We start from the raw sequence: 20,248 nt of genomic DNA, 5'->3' as shown, positions 1-20,248 counted from the left end.
GTTTACATTGCTTTAAAAGTTCACAGTATTTAAAGACTGTAAGACCCATCGTTTTGTATAAGTTAACAATTACATAGCTTTGTGATATATATATATATATATATATATATATATATATATATATATATATATATATATATATATATATATATATATATTATATATATATAATCTCTTATTCCAAACTTCAATGGTAACAGTCAGTCAAAGTGTTGCATTTTGCCGAGGTGTTAGTAGTATATTCAATAGTCGAAAGCAAATCAGAAAAGATAACCAAATAGATAAAAAATAGATAAATAAAAAAATAGATAAATAAATAAAAATAAATGAACACATACATAATATCGACGCTTGTCAAAGAAATAAATTTCATTTTAATATTCGCACCCTTTTGATAAATAATATACAACAATAGCACGGGTTTCATTTTATTTCGTGCTTTGGAAGTCTCACAGTTTTTATGCGTCAAAGTTCACTTTAAGTTTTGAGAGTCTTTCATAATCTACAGACGCTGTATATGACGGTAATCAGAGAGCGGAGAAATACCAGCGATCTCAGTGACAGAGAATCTCTTTGAAAATTCCCAGTAGAATGACCTTTGACACTGACAGACTCCACGTTAGTGTGAATGACACTTACAAAGTTAATTGGCAAAACAACTAAGAACCGACTTCTTTTCAGAATAATGCTAGATTTATTTGTCAGAACACGAACGGGTGAGCGTCAACTCTGTCGATGACGTCATTTGTTGCACAAATGAAGAATCGCACTCTTTGTGTCTCTTGCCAGCACGTCCTGAGGTATTTATACATAGTCCTTAGAATTTCTGCAATGTTCTCGTCCTAAGAGTAATAGGGACTTAGACGCGAGGAGACGTGATTGGCTGGATGGTGTGTCACGTGACTAGTGGAGTAGATGTTTCCCGCCGACGGCGTTGACCAATAGGAATTCGGTGGAGCGAAGAGGGAAGCAGAGGATGACGGGATAGCCGCCGTCATGAAATTAAATTTATGACCGTGTCCGTAGCCTGACAAATAGGAAATATCGGGCTGGTATTTGTACGTGTTTGCTTCTGATTGCATTTGTACTTGCTGTGCAAGTCCAGCAAAATCAAATTTATAGGCGTATCGCTTTCCGTGTACTTTGGTCATAATGTTCTTGTCGTAGTAATATCGCAGAGCGCGGCTGAGTTTGTCGTAATTCATGTTTGGTTTGCTTTTACGTTCTCCCCATCTCCTAGCAACTTCATCCGGATCAGTCAACTTGAATTCTCCGTTGGTGCCCTCCCACGTGATGCAGTGAGCGTTACTGCTGTCCGACAGCAACTCCAGCAGAAATTGCCACAACTGAATCTGTCCACTACCTGTAGGGGCAAGCAGAAATAAAATATGTAATTAAATTTTCGAACCGCAAAAATCCCGACCAATGAAATTATGGTCAACATCTGATCAAAGGAGAGCAATAAGAGTGAGTGGTGCCTTTATTCCCTGCATTTCAAGGAACAGTAGCTGTAATTTTTCATATGTTATTGTATTGTATGTCAACGATAGTTTCATTTTCAACTCCTTAAAACACTTTTAAACATCGATTATTCAATTCGACGACACAGCCTGTATACGTGTAAAGTGCATTTTTAGCTGCTTAATTGTGAAGTTTAATCCGGACTAAAATTCAATTGTACACAATAACAATATCACACAGGGACTGAGTTGGCAGACTCGATACTCTGTTTCTCAACATCCTTTGGCAAGGAGAACAAGAAACAGTAATGACATTAAAAACAAAAAATGGCGAAAAGATTCTCAAAATTTACCGCTACTGGCCCTCAGAACGAACACGTGATTTAGAATAACACAGACATGCATTGACGATGAATATATGTTAAATAAATAAATAAATAAATAAATAAATAAATAAATAAATAAATAAATAAATAAATAAATAAATAAATAAATAAATAAATAAATAAACAGTATTTAAACAACGTTTCCTATTATATTTAATCATCAAAAATATCGTCAGTGCTTCAATGTAACCAGTGTATTATATGGTCATGGATTTAGTGCCCTCGGAGTGAAATTTTTGGATTCAAATTAAACATTAATTCAGTAAATGCTAATGCTGAAGTACATTGTTTCCACCATTACCAAGAGATGAATATGGCTCTTAACAGTTTGTGCCGTCTCATTGAAATTAAACGCATTGACATTTAATAAATCTCTCAGCTCAAGATAACGCCAGTAACGACTCCAATGTGTTCATCACGTTGATACTCTGCGTGAAAGCTGACGTGCTCCGGCAAAATGCCAAAATCATGATTGCTTTGTTTTTACACAGACTTTAGTTTTCGTGAGGTTCAACTGGTTTGTCAAAAAGAAACTTTCTATAGGAAATAAATTTGTATATACGACGTCAAAACAAAGCGTACGCGTGTGGACTCTAACAGCACCGTTCACAAAAGTAATCAGTTGATGCATTGTGGGTAATATCACACGCTGACAAAATTTCATCGTCTGTCACTTTTTGTCGGCGGTGGCATATTCACATATCCATAGAGTGTACATTCCCGCCTTGACGCCAGTGAAATCTGATATCAGCAAACGACAATTTTAGGCGAACAACCAACGTTCAGCAAAATTACATATGCCCTTTTTCAGGAGGGGGCTTTTGAACTCCTTATGGTACTTATAAAATGAAGATATTTTATCAACGTTCAATAAACCTATGAAACCTGTTGGATTGATTAAACCTCAGCGTTGTTTTGCAAATTGTCTGTGTGTCCGAAAGCGTGATCCTCTCTGTAACGCAATGGTCCCATATAATAATTTAAATTTGATTTTGTCTCAGTAAACGCTGTATTTCTTCTACGCATGACAACGGCGAGGAAATGCCAGAAAAAAACAACAACCAAAGATTAATAGCGTAGAGCTAGGGCGTCCACACTCTGACCCCCCAGTGCGAAGGATAATAGAAAAAGATGAGTATTAGAAATAAGTATAGACCAACTGTTCACGATAATAAGACTGTTATGATTGCCAAACATACTACTCTCCGTCAACGACAAGAAATCACAACTATTATGAGTTAGCCAAACAGTTGCAATAATTAGTTTACCATGCTACGAATTGTGTCATCTATACTTCACAAATTCTGATGTCCTGAAAAAGTTGTTTTTATCACCTAGAGAAACATTTAAATGTGATGTGCCATCAAGCTGCCATTTCAATTTAGGTATTGTAGTTTAAACTAGGTAAAGACAAAAACCGGAAGCCATATTAGCTAACCAATTAAATATCCGAAACCGCAGTTTTATATATATATATATATATATATATATATATATATATATATATATATATATATATATATATATATATATATATATATATATATATATACATATACATATATATATAGTCAGATAGATAGAATACACACACATCAAAATCTACCTATCTTCGAAGCAAAATACAGTGCTCAATGCAAAAAGCAGAGGGTTATAAACAACAACAAATATTACTTAATTTCTTGAAGTACTTCTTTGTGCTTGTATATATATATATATATATATATATATATATATATATATATATATATATATATATATATATATTCTGTTTTCTTTCTCGAAAAATTATTTCCTTAGTGCACCGTCAATACCTTATAAGATGGAATATTTGAGAAACTACAGAATAATCGGATATGGCCAAACACGACCCCATTTATAGACATGCACGTCAACTATTCGAAAAGGGAATTAGGTTTCATTAAATGAACGGAAAACGTCCGGATATTTATGGTGTACTCCCAACTGTTTCTCAATGGCCGACTCTTTCATCATAGCTAGCAGCAAAGCAACCAAATATCACAATGTTGTTAATGAATTCACTGACGCTACCGGGAGTCGCTTGAGCTCCGAAGTCAGGCTTTTTTGATGTGATTACGGCGTGTTTAACTGCGTTCCCGGTTCTACATCCGTTCGCCGCGTGACATCTCCGGTCTCCAACCTCTAAATTCTAATACAGTGATACACATGATGGTATACGCTCTTCACTGCCATCAAAACAAAATGAACAGAGTCGAGCAAACCGCACGCTCCTCTGATCTTTACATTCTGAGGACCTACCTCAACTCGCGACTCCATTCATCTCACGTGTTTGATAAAATGTCAAATGCAACGTTTAAAAATACTCAACATTATACTGGCAAAGCCTTCGCACACATACGTTTATTAGATAGATAGATAGATAAATAGATAGATAAATAGATAGATAGATAGATAGATAGATAGATAGATATTACAAACATACATACATACATACATACATACATACATACATACATACATACATACATACATACATACATACATACATACATACATACATACATACATACATACATACATACATACATACATACATACATACATACATACATACATACATACATACATACATACATACATACATACATACATACATACATACATACATACATACATACATACATACATACATACATACATACATACATACATACATACATACATACATACATACATACATACATTGTTTCATGGGGGTAACCAGGTGGGTTGACATGTTAAAGAAAATTTAATGAATTCGAAGTTGAAACTGAAAGTAATCTAAATTACAGGGACAACAATATCTGTAACTTAAAAAAAGAATTTAAATCTATTCTGTTCTTCTACAGTATATTTCATATGACATGTACATTCCCTTCAACTCGTGAAGAGAATGAAGTGGAGTTTACATATAAGTCCATAGAATATAATGATCGATTGTAAACACAACACATCTGCGCTATAAGGAGTGTTATTGTTGACAAACGAATTTTTCGACTCAAATTCTGGTGTGGTATTGCATATATATAAATAGTGTCGACGAGCTGATTTCTAGGCATTTTTACACAATTGTGGAAACTACATTTCATTGACAGAAAACAAACATGACGGAAATATATTTATAGATCAGTTTAATATATGTCTTTGGTGTTGATTGTAGAGACACTGGTATTCAAAGATGTGACTTAGATGGTCAGGTCGAGGTTCAGACACACCAGACGATATTTTAAATATATTAGCCTGCATACCATTTTGAAACCACTGAGCGCCCTTTTAATGTGTAGGAAATGATCAGATTGGCTGTGTCATGGCAAACGAGCACTAAATCCGTGACTGTGATTGGAAAAGATTATACAATATCAATTTTGAAGTTGATACGAAAGAAATGAAGTTAAAGATGATTTGACACGTTTTTCAATAATAGGTTCTTTGCTTCATAACTCTTCGCCTCTAAGATGAGATAGATCCCAGGGAGTCGGGTAGCCAGGTGGTTGTTTACCTGGTTGGAGGCCACATGGATGCCGAGCAGCGGCGATGGAAGGACGGCACGTATTTTGTCAATATGAAGAATACCGGTGTAGAGTGGTAGTGGGGAGACTCCTGTAATCAACTTCATCGCTAGGAAGCCGACATAATTGAACTTTATTACTGAGAAAATGGCACGGTATATCCGTAAATGAAGTTTTAATATCGACTGCAGAGACCCCGTGGTTTTTCTATAACTATCGCCGTATAATTGATGAGTCGAAAACGCATTCAATGTTGCGTTTTGGTTTTTCTTCAGCGCGCACTCACAATACGCCATGATTGCATTAGCAGGGGCTTTGTTCAAAAGTCCGCCTCTCGAGGTGTCGGAATTACCTCGCTGCTAGCACTGTTACTCATTTTAACTCGTTCGTCCTCTCCCCCCCCTCCTCCATTGACGGGAGAAGAATTGCCCAGCTCAATAGATGCTGAGACGGATTAGGGAACTTTTCAACTGAGGTAATTTGGGCTGAGGCGACAGGAGCCCAAACAAGGTCTATGTCCATTTCAACTGAGGTGGTGATTATCGCGCCAAAAATGTCTTGTCAAATTTCCCCCGTTCATTTCAACGTTTGCGAGTAGCGCACAATATGCTCGTAATCATTGTGTCGGAGATAGCAAATATCAAAAAGGCACATTTGATGAACAGCGGGAGCGACCTAATTAAAGAGGTTTTTTCCATAACATCTATTTTTCCTCAGAGGGAAACGACATTTGAAAAAAAAGAAACTGGATTGAACTGAAACACAATCCAAGACTACTTCCCGTGCGGAAGGAAACGCGAAATTAAAGTAGTGAAAGGGCCTTCCGCGTGATTCAAGCTCACAGCGAATACGCCAAGGTCTGATTGAGATTTTATTGAACTGTATGGCTTAATTAAAATGAATTATCTGAAGTCAGGAAGACCGCCGAGACCTCCTAAATGGAACCGCGCATTTGTTTCCGAAACGCTCAAAGCAACGAAATGTCAAAAAATGCGTTGAATAGAGTGGCATTCAGTTAACAGGCATGTGAAAGAAAGCCTTACCGGGGATACTTTAGCATTAGAGGAAAAATATGAAGCCTATCCCGGAAGCAGGCCACTCAGTGTTATCACCTGACTGCTACTCACGGTCAGACTCACACAGCGGCCGCTGATACCACTCACATATCATGATTTATAAGTGCACGTGCGGAAACATAAACCGGAGTGAATAATTGGCACCTAGCATTTCATATTTGCTCTGCTGATTTGAACAGTGTTGCAAATTGGCTTTAGAGTAACGACCAAACGTAAATGAAAATGCTGTATTTAAAATTATTAGCCATGCAAAACCTTTATTATTATTATTATTATTATTATTATTATTATTATTATTATTATTATTATTATTATTATTTCTCTTCCTAGCAAAGGTTTGTGTCAAAGAGTGTAATTCCAGGTCATATCCATCCATGGGCAAAGTTGACCACTATCAATTGACGAATTTGAAGTTTACCTTGCCAAGTGTGTTTTTTAATATCAAATTTACTTTAAATCTCTCTCACTCACTTACATGCCACACAAACACATAGTCTGTGCCAATCTGCAAGGATTTGAAAGTTGGCCTTTCAATATACCGGCAGCTTATATATATCGGACGATTTATTTTATTTTATTCCTAGAGGAAGTAAGGTCTATTTTAACAGCAAGTGTATTACACCTCAGTTAAACTATGAAAAAAAATTGGAAGGCATCGCATTTATATCACATTTCAGCAGACGAATTCTCGGATTTTATTTCAATCTGTTTATGCAATATGTTAATTATCATAGGGATTCAATATCTGTTCCATCTTAGCTTACACGACCTCCGCTTTATATCACTGCCCCAGTCTCAGTGCCTCAACACTGTGACATTTCTAGATATCTATATTTCTCAATTTATTGTGAGAATTGTTTTGAGTGTGTATTTCTGTACTTCTCTGCGCTTGTGTCGCTATATTTTCATGTCTTTTTCTCACACTTTCTCTCCGTGTGAGTTTTGATCGTTCATCGATTCGTCATCGATAAAAGATCGCAAACATAGCGTGGTGAGTCACCCTCCTTTCACCAATGTATACTTAGCTTATAACCTAAAGTATATATTTTCAATTGAGATCTTTTTTATGTCCTATAAATCCTTAAATTGAACTATGTTTACAGTTCTGATCGCTTAGCAAATAGCGACGTTCTCTTGACATCATTTCTAGGCAGCCCACGACGTACTCGGCAATAATTTATGACTTAAAAAAGAGAACTAATTTAAAAGTGAATTTCGAATTATATCAATGTTACACGGTAAAAAGCGTTAATTGCTCAATATACGATAAAGTGTTTGTCGCCCGGCAACTGGTCCTAAATGAGATTCAAATTTCCACATGAGAGAGAGAGGGAAGGAGAGAGGGAGAGAGGACGAGAGAGAGAGAGAGAGAGAGAGAGAGAGAGAGAGAGAGAGAGGAGAGAGAGAGAGAAGAGAGAGAGAGAGAGAGAGGAGAGAGAGAGGAGAGAGAGAGAGGAGAGACACAGACAGAGAGACAGACAGACAGACAGACAGACAGACAGACAGACAGACAGACAGACAGACAGACGGCTACATCGACATTGTTGAATGATAGTATTATATATGAAGGAGCAAGACCTTTCTAAGACCATGTTTAGTTTGTATTATTAGTTGTAAAAGGAATGGAACACACGAGGAGCAACGACTAACTAATGGTAAGACAGGATAATGGCCAAATTTTCCTACTCATTGTACCATAATCAAGATTTACCCCGCATAAGGCCGAACAAAAACATTGTGCTGTTCTGATAACCAGACCTACCCTATTTTTACCTGCCGACCCCAAACTTTTCAGAGCTACGTAAACACGGAAATAAAAAGAGAAAGAAATAAAAACAACCGTAAAATCACGCTTTCGTTACTTGGCTTTGATTTTTGCTTGAATGGGGATGTCTTTTATGTTTTTGCCCCTTTTATACGTATGATGCATTTTTCTGGAAATGTTGTGGTCGGTCAGTGTTTGATCGCCCTGAACCCCTGCAAAACGCATATTTAAAAATAAAAATATTTTGGAAAAAAATCCTTGCCGACCTACCTACCCTTTTTTTCAAACTCATTTTATCGGAACGGCACAATTTATTTTTTTTACCTAACAAAATATTTACAACGAGTTCTGCTATATTTACACCTAACAAAATATTTACAACGAGTTCTGCTTTCAATTTGCGGAAAAGTGGTAGACAGACTGCAGTTGCTCCTCGGGTCATCGTATTAACGCGTATTCCATCCACATAGCAACTCAGCGTGCTGCGGTAGTTATTTTAATCAGGATTATCTTGTGACAAGGAAAATAAAACATGTAGAAGAGAGAATACAAAAACCAAAAAAGATTGAAATTTTTGTTTGGATAAAATATCAAGTCAGGAAAGTTCAACACAAAAGGTCACCAAGGTGGGACGCTCTTGCCATCATTGACCGATCTGTGGATTACCGACACTCACACGACACTACGCAACGATCAATCCGATGCTTTGTCCCGATTGATCAATTATCGTTGTGTCCTATTAGGGGCCAGTCAGTCTTTTGAAAATTCCAATCACTTTGAGGGTAACATCAATTCATATTATAATTCAATTTCTTATTAGTAATGTATCCTCATTATTTGACATATGTCCAACATAGATGCGTATCTATTTTTCATATTCCCCGCTGTGTCGCCTAATCAGTATCTATGCTCTCACAGTTAACTAGAAATGAAATTTTAGCGTTAGAGAACGTCGATTAATTTACCTTACCGACCGCCAAAATTCATTGTTACCTCGTTAAAATAAACTGACTGTCGAATTTATTTCTGTGTTTTCCTTAGATCTCGTTCAACGTCAAGATCGCACTTTTTTGTCTGATGACCTTGATTGACAAATTTGAAATTGTTCAATCTTTTACCGAAAACCTTAATCACTTTCCCGCGTGGCGGACTCTGTCGAAATTTCGGCGTGCGATTCCGTGCGATGTCAACCACAAAACCACGTGACAAGTAACAAAACAAAGCAAAGCAAAGTTTAAGGATACAGCCTTTGATCACCAAGTATCTCATTGTTGATTGTAGTTTAACAAAGGCAACAGTGGAAACGAAATAAAAACGCAAGTCGAACGACAAAATTGAAAGTAAATATTCTGGAAATTTCCTTCATGAAGACTGAAGTCGAAAAAAAGAACGCGAAAAATTGACACTTGCAAGCATTTTATACAGTTCCGTCAGTTAAGTTGAAAGCAATACAAAAAAAGTTTATATCAAAAATTCGAAGTGAATGCTAGCTCTCGAGCGCGCGAGTTTCCCTAATAACCCTTGACTGCTTTGGCGGGAAAATTGGCCGAATTGTTGACGAAATGGTATCCTTGAAAAGGCGGGAAATATCAAGCATGGCAGAATGACTCAATCCTTCAGAGTGATTGCTGGCCGATCCCGAAATCGTGCTTCCAAATAAAGGTGCCTAGTTTTCCATGTCATCACCGCCAAACAGTCAGAAATGCTTTGAAAATATGAAAGAACACAATCTCACAAAATTGGACGGAATGAGACCAATTTTACTTCTGGAACAAGAGACATGCCTTTGGCATGAATTGAAGTCTTTCCGTCACGTTTTTACTACCAAATTCAAATAAACTTATTTCAGGGTAATATGTGTAATTAAGGTCGGCAAATTGGCGCGCAAAATTGTGCTAGATATTATTTTCTGTCTGCGTAGCTTGACAACAAAATTCATCGCTCTTTTGTGACGGGGCGAGTTTGCAACGGACTGACTTCTTCGTCTCATTTTCTGACAAGCAATTTTCGGAGAAAATAGCTCGCGCTTTCTTCTTGTTCCGTCAGCTCTTTAACAAAGAGAGTATAATTTGCGCGGTAATGCTGTGGGGTGAAAGCAAATGGGAAGTTCTTATGTGCCACAAGTCGAACATGGCGGATGTAACTCTGACACGAAAGCGGGGGGAGTGAATCATCGCGCTCATGAACATTTTGAGAACAGAAAATGACTGAGGCGAGGGCCATTTATAGGGGCATGCGCCTCGGAGTCAGATTTGATTCGCGTCAAAACTTTTCCTCAAAAAGTGGCAAATGTCGACAAAAATTAGAAAAAAATGGTCTCAACCATAATAGGAACTTGGGGTTGATTCAATTTTGAAATTGTCATGTTTTTAATCGCCAAGTGTTTATTTTTAGTCGACGTCATAAGTGAAAATAGAGCTCAGTTAATAAGCTGTGAAGGAGTCTGTCTTATATATTTGAAGGTAATTATTCTTAAAAGCACGTTTTAGCCGTCAATGGAAACAACACACCATTCACTGTATTTCAAAACAAAGCCATATTTAAACTTTCCTTGATCAAACGGGAACAAATCAGCCATATTCATGAAAAGTATAATAACTGTTTAGTCTAAACTACCAGTAACAGATAGAATTCAACACATTACATACGTTAATTACATTCCCCTGTCTTCCCTGTGTATCTATATCTGCCTGTGTGACTGTCCACCTGTCTATTTGTCTGTAACGCTCTTTTTATCCACATGATGGATGCAAGATAAATAACAATTATCAATAGATTATTGTGAATAAAATGATATTGTGTACGTTTTCTGTCATATCTTCCGAGTGAATGCCAAAAATATTCACAATTGTTTGCAATAATTTGAAGCATTTTTAATTTTAGTGACATGATTTGGTCAGACAAAGACAGCAATACCTGAGTTAGGTAGAGCAGAACGTTGTCAGTAAATGCACTAATCAAGTAAATTTATTCACAAAATTACTTTGAAATATTCACAGGCTATGGTTAATTATAGGGTGCTAATGTTAGATAATTTCAATGTCAATATTACTCGTAAATTGTCTGCTTTATCACTTTTCTTGTATGGCAGAAACAACCAGCTGGCCGTGCAACAAGACGTCATTTTGGTGTGTCCAGGAAGACCATAGGAAGAGGAGAAGAAGTTGCATTCCGGTTTTGAAGACTTAAACAGGAAGTACGTAAATGGGTGCACATCCTTGAACAGAGCTATCACCCGCTGATGGCGACGACACAAGAATTTCCTCTCCGATGTGAATAGAAGATGTCGTCCGTGTCGGAAACAAGAGACGTGTCAATAATTTAGCAGGGATGAGAAAATCGTGTAGCCATCAATCACGTGACTGTAACGCAAATTACGTCACGGTCACACGAATAGAAAGTCAAAAATCGCATTTTTACGACATCTTTCTTTACCCCAGAAAGAGAACGAATGAATTTCGTGAGTTTTTTGTATCCTTCGTAGGGGTTAATATGCAAGGGGCGATATTTATACAGGCAGTCCCGGTCTTGATACAAAGCCAATTTCTTAGTTTTCTGGCTGAGTGACCAAGCGAAAGACAAGCGTTACTGTTTTTCTTGGCGATCTCTGCGATTTTACACTGTCCATTCGCCGTGCATTTAATAGCAATCTAAATCGCAAGTTTTCAATTTAACAGTTCAGCCAGGTGGAAAAATCCAACATTACCAAATCCAATTTATAGGGGAAACAACTGATTTATCTCATTTTTGATCCCCTGCTCGGCACCCGAGGTCGTTTCGGCGAATGCGGGGTCATTTGAAAGATTTTGTCAGCGACACCATCCAAGAATACTTTCTCGTATGCCATGACGTCACGTCGAGTGGAAGATGCGAGGAAAAACTTTTCATCGAGTAGAATTTCCTTTGCACTGATATCACTTAAATTTTAGCGGTATTTTCGTTGAGAATGAATGAGTTATATACAGTGTAGTTTACCTCAGCGAAAACAACGATACAATAACAATTGCATTGCAGCGCCGAGCACCCATTAAAATATGAAAACCATAGAGCTATATCGAGATAGTTTGATGGTGAAATGCAGAGAATATTTATATGATTTAAATGATGATCTGTTGTATTGTGATGTCGGTATGCCATACTGAAATTCATAAAATAAAGTTTCACTTTATAGTGTTAAAACAAATCAACGTCCAAAGCAAGTTGAAGCAAAGTAAACAATTTTGTTTTACTGACATGAAGACAAACTTCATAAAGTCCTTGTTACAATATCAATCAAGACAATAAAGGGAAGGTAGTCATTGCGCATGCACAGTTAAGATTGCCCAATGGCAATTTAAGATTCGCATGTGATACACGTATATATTTTTCATCCTACCACCACGAAAACGGATGGGCGCGCAATGATGAACTTCCGCCATTTCGACTTAAACCATGCATCGGCGTTGTTCCCGCGATTCAATCACTTAAGTCTCGCGGGACCTTGGCGGGATCAAGCTGACGAGATGGACTTCCAAGTCACTGACTCCAGGTTACCAACTCACATTGTTTATACATAGATTTGAGATTTGACAGTGAGATAATCTCGGCAAAAGTGAATTCGTTGGACTGTAAGGAAGGTTGTAGCTTAATGGAATGACACAGAATTGACTGGCAAGTAACTTTAGATACAATTCAGCCACGTGAATGGAACAGCAGTGGAATACTGTTGAAGTCAATTTTCGATGATAATTATCTGCACTGTCGCGCTCTCACGAGAGTTTAACTTTCGAAAAACATAAGAGGTAAACACTGAAGATATTCAGCAGATCTACTATAGTCAGTAGCAGTTAAAGTGTAATAGAATGGCTGGTTAGAAATAATTAGTGGAGAGGTGAACGGGAAAATAAACGAACAAACACTCATCTTAGAACATCGGTACTGTGAAAAAAATTACAACTAACCTGTGTTTGCCAATCGACTACTTGCTGCACCAAAGAGTTGGTATGGATCTGTAGTAAAAACAAAACAATAATCCTTAGATTTCTTTGGGCTTCGTTGTTACAATACACGGTGATACTACTGCGTTGTTGATTGCAAAATGAAAGATACGCGGCGCATAATCATAAACTTTAAATACGTTGTTTCAATATGACATGGGCTTTCAGTACAGTCCATGTCAAACGAAACGAAATGTATGTACAGTCAGTCACAAGATTCATTTTTGAATGAAGGAGTTCATAGATTTGTCAAACCCTGTATTGAGTGGACATCAAACATAGAGCGAGCGGTGACTTAACTACAATATCAAAGCATTGGAGCGTTCACAATGTTTTCTTTCCAACATTCATGGCGTATTACTCAGAGATTTACATAATTCATAAAACGACTAAAAAAATCTCCGACGAATTCAATGGGGTATGTAATCATCGCAGACAGTTATATAGCGTTTGTCATTATAGTGGACTTTATGCAGACCAGTTCAGTGATATTTATCCGACAGTTGGGAGCTGCTTTTGTTCTCGAACTCAAGGATTAGGGGAAAGAGTTAATGGGGCTGTAAAAAATTGGGGAGTTTTCACTAAAGAAGGTAAACTTACCGGGTCGCATGTGCGCATGTGCTTCAATTGAGGGTTTTGGAATAGCTGGCAATGGAGGCGAGTAACCTGTAATGTGTAAAATCAAATGATACTGAATTATATCAGAGAAATTTGTATCCGTTTAAAAGTCTGTGTTTTACACTACCCGACACAATGACATCATATGTTGTCAACTTTCCGATGCTTAATCCTTCATATTAATTATGCACACCATTTTGATATGCTGACGTCATTTGTATCGCATGTCATGAATGCTTGTCAGGAAAAACTTGCAATGTAAAATTTCAGTTGACTCAGTCGGAAGATTACGATTATAAAAAAGTAGCCTTTACCAAAATTTTCTTTCAGAATTTGTTCTGTTGCTAAAGATTTCATCAACGATAGTTAAAATGGAAACGAAATTCTGCAATTCGACTTTGTTAATACTTGATGACGTCAGTTTGATTTTGAGATGTACGATTCAAATAATACCATTAAAAGAAATGGAGGTTTTGCAAAATAAGTGTAGAAATTTGCCTCAATTTTCTGTCGATAAATCATGATATTGACGTTTCATGTGTTAAGGCTCTCTTATCCCCTTTCAAACAGGCTTCCAATTGATAGAGGGGAAATACGCAAGAGACAGGATCGAGTGAACTATCTTACTCTGTCATCTGTGTTCCGTTCCCACTTAATGTTGTCATAATGCTGCTTATCGGGATAAAAAACGTCTCGAAATTCAATTATACAATCCCAGAATTGAGATAAGGATCGCAGAGCTTGAAAACACTGTCCTGGGACGAGGCTGAATTGTAATGAACAATGGCGCGCATGTTGGCAGTCTTGCGTGGAATTCCCAAGATGGCTGTCCCTGTAGCTTTAGCGCCATGAAACATTTACTTAGGCACCGCATTTTGCATAGGGGAATCACGGAAATAGAATTAAAAAGCAATAAAATATATTGTGCGAAATGTTGAGATTGATTCGCGGTGATCTCGCGGGATTTTGACTTGACACAGAGGCTTGAATATACAACATACGCACTGTAATTGCCTACATCACTCTATTCAAAAACAATTTGTGGTCGATCACTGCCTTGGCTTTCCCCGCGCACACAAATAATTGAACGAGAGAAGGTTCGCGCCTAAAACGAATTTTTCCCGCCAATTCCTTAGGCTTGTTTGTCAAATGTTGCAGAACTGTTTGAATTCTTTATTTTGAAAATACAATCTTTTTAAGAGTGACAAAAAATAATTGAGACACAATGAGAATATAAAGTGTAATGTGCGCCAAATTAAAAAGAAAAAGAGTTCTGGATCTCCAAAGTAAAATTTCATGAAAAGTTGTCGATGACAATTTATTTCTTGCATAAGGTTCCTAATTTTGAGGAAATCAACTTCAAACAGGAGTTATTCTACCGTCGTGACGTTTAAGGTAGCAACAGCGTACAGCGAATTTTGTTAAACGAATTCAAATATCGTATAAATAGACTATGTGTTATTCTAAGAATTACAAGAGCTCATTTGGAAAGAGATAAGAAGAGTTCATTACTTTAAAGATTTAAAGTTTCCAAGGAATACAGTTTTTGTATTCAGCATAATCAGTGCGGACATGTTATAATAATCTATAATTGTCAAAGTGATCGTCTGTACGGCCAATTTGAAAAATTACTAGGACAATCAATTATGTAATCTATACTATGTAATTTTCCTAATATACCATGTTTGAATTTTACAAATGATTATCCGAGGTTTATATCATATTACTAATGTGAACTATAAAAACCTAAGCCACTTTTCACAAGAATTCATGACCATGAAGTGCATTCCAAGAAACATGAAATCTCATGACATTGAGGGAAGTTACTCTGTCAACGTTGAAAACAGATTGTTAGCTAGTCATTGATTATGTTGATATTGTTACATTTGACTGTAAATATGGAATTCGAATTGTATATTGTTGTACCAAGTTAAAAGTCGAGTATTTCGTACAGACAGCATAACCTGGTTATTTTGAACAACTCTTAAGAACTTCAAATCATTTTAGAAAAGAGAATATGGACGAGATGAGTCTACAGTCATGAATGGACGACGAACAGACAGGAGGGAAAATGTCATGAGATTTCAAGACTACATATTGTTTACTTTCATCGGGTGTGAAAATTGACTCCAACATTCAGCGACCTCTACAAAACAGATCAAGGAAGCCTGTCAAAATGTCATGTCGTCTCGTCCGTTTAATGTCATTCACGGTCACGTGTCAATCCAAACTTTCGACAAATTCTTCTTTTGACAGAAAATTGATGTCTCAACAGGGGTCATTGACTAATATTATCAATCTATAATCGATGTCTTCTGTATTCGGTGTTGTCTTACGTCATCAAGTAGGCTCTCTCCGGCATAACAATATGTGTAGTCAGATGCATTTTATCAAATTTAAGGCTTTTTTTATATTTTGCTTTAGAAGTTGCTATTTGTCATTACTTCTAAGTGAACGATAAAGGAATTTAGGAATATGCTTGACTTTCCTTTCTCTTTGCTGTTATTGCACTACTAGCTGCGAGTTTTGATGTGTGGAGCCTCTGTGTGCAGTCAGTGAGGTAATTCAACGAATGCTACTTTTCAAATTCGATGTAAATATCATTGTACAGGCGAGAACTGACAGACAAATCTATTTTACGACGACCAATAACTTATAACTTGTTTGATGTCAAATAACAAATTGACTTGACGTAATGAAGATCAAGGTGTAGGCCTATGTTACCGTCGTTGTCAGCACTGTTGTTTACCAAGCTGCCTACGATATCACATGACTTTGCTTCCTGTCAGTTCATTTGTGTTCATGTCAGTTGTAGTTTTTGTCAGTCCAATCTACATTTACACTCTGCTTTCTTATCTAAAACTTCACTAATACCAACCTAAAGTTTGTTTAGTTTGCTGTCATTAATGCCTATATCTGTCTTCTATCTGAGTCACTCTTTGTTTCTGAATGTATCTCCGACCGTCTCTGTCTGTTTGTTTGTCAGCCTGTCTACGCCTGTCTCTTTGTGTCCGTCTGCATTTGTCTGTCTGTAGCATATGTATCTACGCAGTACACTAGACAGGCGCAGAATCGCTTGAATTAATTGTATTTCAAGTTCAGCGACAACAGAGATAGTAAAATAGACTTAAAATGGGCAGCAATATCTGTTCACAATCATTGTGCGTTCACATGTGGCTACTAGTTCATAAAAGAGAGAGTAACACACCAATGATAGAATATGAATCCATATCTCTCTGTCAGAGAGTGTTTGATTTTGTTTCATAGACTGTCCATAACATTATAAAACCTCTATTACATTGGCAAAGAAATTTTAATGGGAATATGTATTTAAAAATGCACAATTATTGTTGAGACAAATCAACAAACATCTCCAAAAAGACAAACACTCTGTAACATTTGAAATCTGTCAAACCGAACGGCTACATTTGTCTGAACATATTCGTAATTTGTCGTGAATTTTTTTTGTAGCTGATCAATACCTTTTAAGCTTAAATATAATTATCGAAACAATTTACAGTTGTTGAATCATCACCACGTTGTTCAAAGATTGTTCAATAATTGACGACAATAATCATTACCATTTGTTGTCTGGCAGCTTTCAAACAAGACAAGACCGAGTTTGCCATTGATCATTGTTGTCATTCTATTCAAACACAAGTTATGTCGCTATGAATCGAGTATCCGTGCATCACTCTATGCATTTTATGTTCACTGAGATTTGCCGATTTCATCAATCGAAAAGTTATGGAAATATCGCCAAATGTAGGTAACATTCCACAACAAAGGAATAACAAAAGAACGTATACACACCTTTATGAGGTGAATTTGGTGAGCTGTTCCATGAACTATTGCGTTCTCTCATAAAACCACCATACGATGAATCTAAGGGATTAAGAAAATACAAAAAATGTCATTATACGGTACACGTCTGTTGGGGATGGAAATCGTGAAGATAGTAAAATATGAACGATGATGATTTCATTGTGTAATAAATATGAGTAAATTTAATACCAAAACAACCAATAGACAATATCTGTCACTGTTTAAATCAATAGAAGGATTGTATGATATCCCTCAGATCTGATCGCTGAGTTTGTCTGTCACATCTGAATGTCACCTGACGATATTAATCAAAACTTTTCGTAATGTCTTGTTAACTACCGGAATTTTCTGTACAGCTGTAGAAAAAATCGCCAAATATAAAATCCGACAAGTTCAAAACATATTAAGACTGTTTGTACCGTGATACAGTGTACACTCGCAACATTTAAAAAAATAAACTTGGCACTGTAGTCACATAATTTTGATAATATTTTAGCCACTATCGGCGCAACAAACAAAATGAAAACAAAACAATCGTGTCTGCATGCACGGTATTGATATGATGTCTTGCAGTGAAAACTATTGATAACAGACCAGTAAATCAGTGATTTGTGCATTTTATGTCATATTTGCCTCGATTTCGTGACATGTCGGGCAAAGGTTTCTTAAAAATGTTCAACTTCCTAATTTCATCTACGATACGTTAATGAGCAATTTCGTAAATATATGCCTAAATTTAGAAGTACAACTACATTAAGGAACGTAAGTGTAATCTTGTACTTTAAATTTGATGAGATTTATCAACAAGAAATAACAACAGGTCAGAAAACAGAAAATGTCCTTACACACTATCCAACAAAGTAAGGTATTACTATTATAGTTACATCTGTAGATTAGAGCTAATCATGAACACAGAAACCACAAAAGTCTGAAACACAAGACAATTTGTGAAGCCATATGCTCATGGAGCATATTTCTGCCGATACTATCTTTGAAAATGTTCTCTTTTGATCAAAATAAATTCATGTTTCTACTACAACAAGAATCGTTCACGTTCTTGACTGTCTGTCTTCACTTCTTTTCAATAATTTGAATGTCCAGCTGTGAAATCACAGAGACGAACGCCCTATCGTCATAGAGAATATCATCAATAAGAAGATGTGTACATTTCATGTTTCATTTCTAATTATGATACGCGACTCTTCTTGGTCGTTCAATGTTTTGGTCATAGCATCGGAAATGTCCACGAGGCCGACAGGAAATTGTGATTCAAGATGGAGTTCCCGCCGATATTGAAGTCAACAATACAAGAATTTTAACCAAAACGTACACAGATTGTTGACATTATGAATGATTTTTGATGATCCAAACGATGATTTAAACTTATATGTATTACGATGCTCTCTCAAAGCCTTAAACCTTCGTTGGACTAAAATCACTAAACCCGATCTAAATTTTTTAAATCGGCGACAAGAATGCCTTTCAGTGGCTGACCCCAACAGATGACGTTGAATATTTCGGTAAACAAATGTAGTAGATTGATATGTGAAGCATGTTTGACAATATTTCGACGAAAATCCTGAATATTGACAAAAACTGTGGGATCGTAAACCGAGTTTTTCAGAGGTCGACTTATTCTTTTACGGATATTAAAATGGAAAACGTAGAGCACTAAAGAATGTTCACTGACACAAAAATATGAAAGTACTTGCACAGAGCAAAGCTTGTACTAATTTTGGTTTTGTTGCAGTGCTTTTGAGATCTTGATTTGTGATAAAAAACAACACAAATATTTCCTAGCGAATAACAGAATAACACATAGTCATTTTTCAATATATCTCTCTACAAAATCAAAGAGTTTTAAGAGATTCATAATAGATATACTTACATTGATTGATTATTCATAAATTTGCTTATTTGTATTTAATCTCATGATGTTTGAAAATTCGGTAATAATGAATCCGAAACTAAACACGTGTGTCTCTGACGTGTTGTTTTTATGTTTTTGTCAGTCAGACATTTGCATTCAACGATCTGTTTTTGTTGAAAATCAAAACGTTTTAAACTCAAAATAAAAACATTCTCAAAAACAGTGAAATGTTACCGGTACCGCAACCTAACATGTGGATTTTATGATGAAACCATACACATTATTGGCGCCAAAGTCCAGGCGGTGCAGACGACAGAACGGTGATATGTTATCGCTACCTACCTGTGGCTGTGAGGAACATATTTCTGTCAAATGCTGGTGACGTGTACGTATATGAACACTCACACTGCGACGGTTTGCCTTCCTGCATCAAATATTATATTGATTTGACGGTGAAGAAAAGAAAGGGACGTGTTCGACTTTCGAAAATTGTCGTGAGCAGTATCTGTGCCTGACCTGCAAACGATGCCGATGTTTTAACGAAGAAAGCGGCAAACGGTCACTTGGTTTGTGGTAGCCCCGGAAATCACAGCTTTTATCAACGTTGAATCAGCCTCGGTTCACGAGTAAATTATGGAAACCTGCAACTATGACCCCTTCCTGAAATACTGAATTTTCGACGGTCCCTCCGCTTCGATCCTGTCAGCGCGCGCTCAACGTCAATTAGTAATTGAGAAAATAT

General features: G+C 36.6%; 1 protein-coding gene across 1 annotated transcript; it reads right to left on the bottom strand.

Moving 5' to 3' along the window:
• Positions 1–221: 221 nt before the first annotated feature.
• Positions 222–20,248, bottom strand: LOC139125373 (transcriptional regulator ERG homolog). Its single transcript, XM_070691468.1, has 5 exons — positions 19,849–20,248; positions 17,625–17,696; positions 13,794–13,859; positions 13,158–13,205; positions 222–1,363 (listed from the first exon to the last, which is right to left on the bottom strand). The coding sequence occupies exons 1-5, from the start codon at positions 19,934–19,936 to the stop codon at positions 843–845; spliced, it is 795 nt and encodes a 264-aa protein (XP_070547569.1). The 5' UTR covers positions 19,937–20,248; the 3' UTR covers positions 222–842.

The sequence above is a fragment of the Ptychodera flava genome, assembly GCF_041260155.1.
Source record: "Ptychodera flava strain L36383 chromosome 3 unlocalized genomic scaffold, AS_Pfla_20210202 Scaffold_25__1_contigs__length_14229661_pilon, whole genome shotgun sequence".
NCBI lineage: Eukaryota > Metazoa > Hemichordata > Enteropneusta > Ptychoderidae > Ptychodera > Ptychodera flava.
The sequence above is the reverse complement of the archived record's forward strand: the minus strand, read 5'-3'. Positions and strand labels throughout refer to the sequence as shown.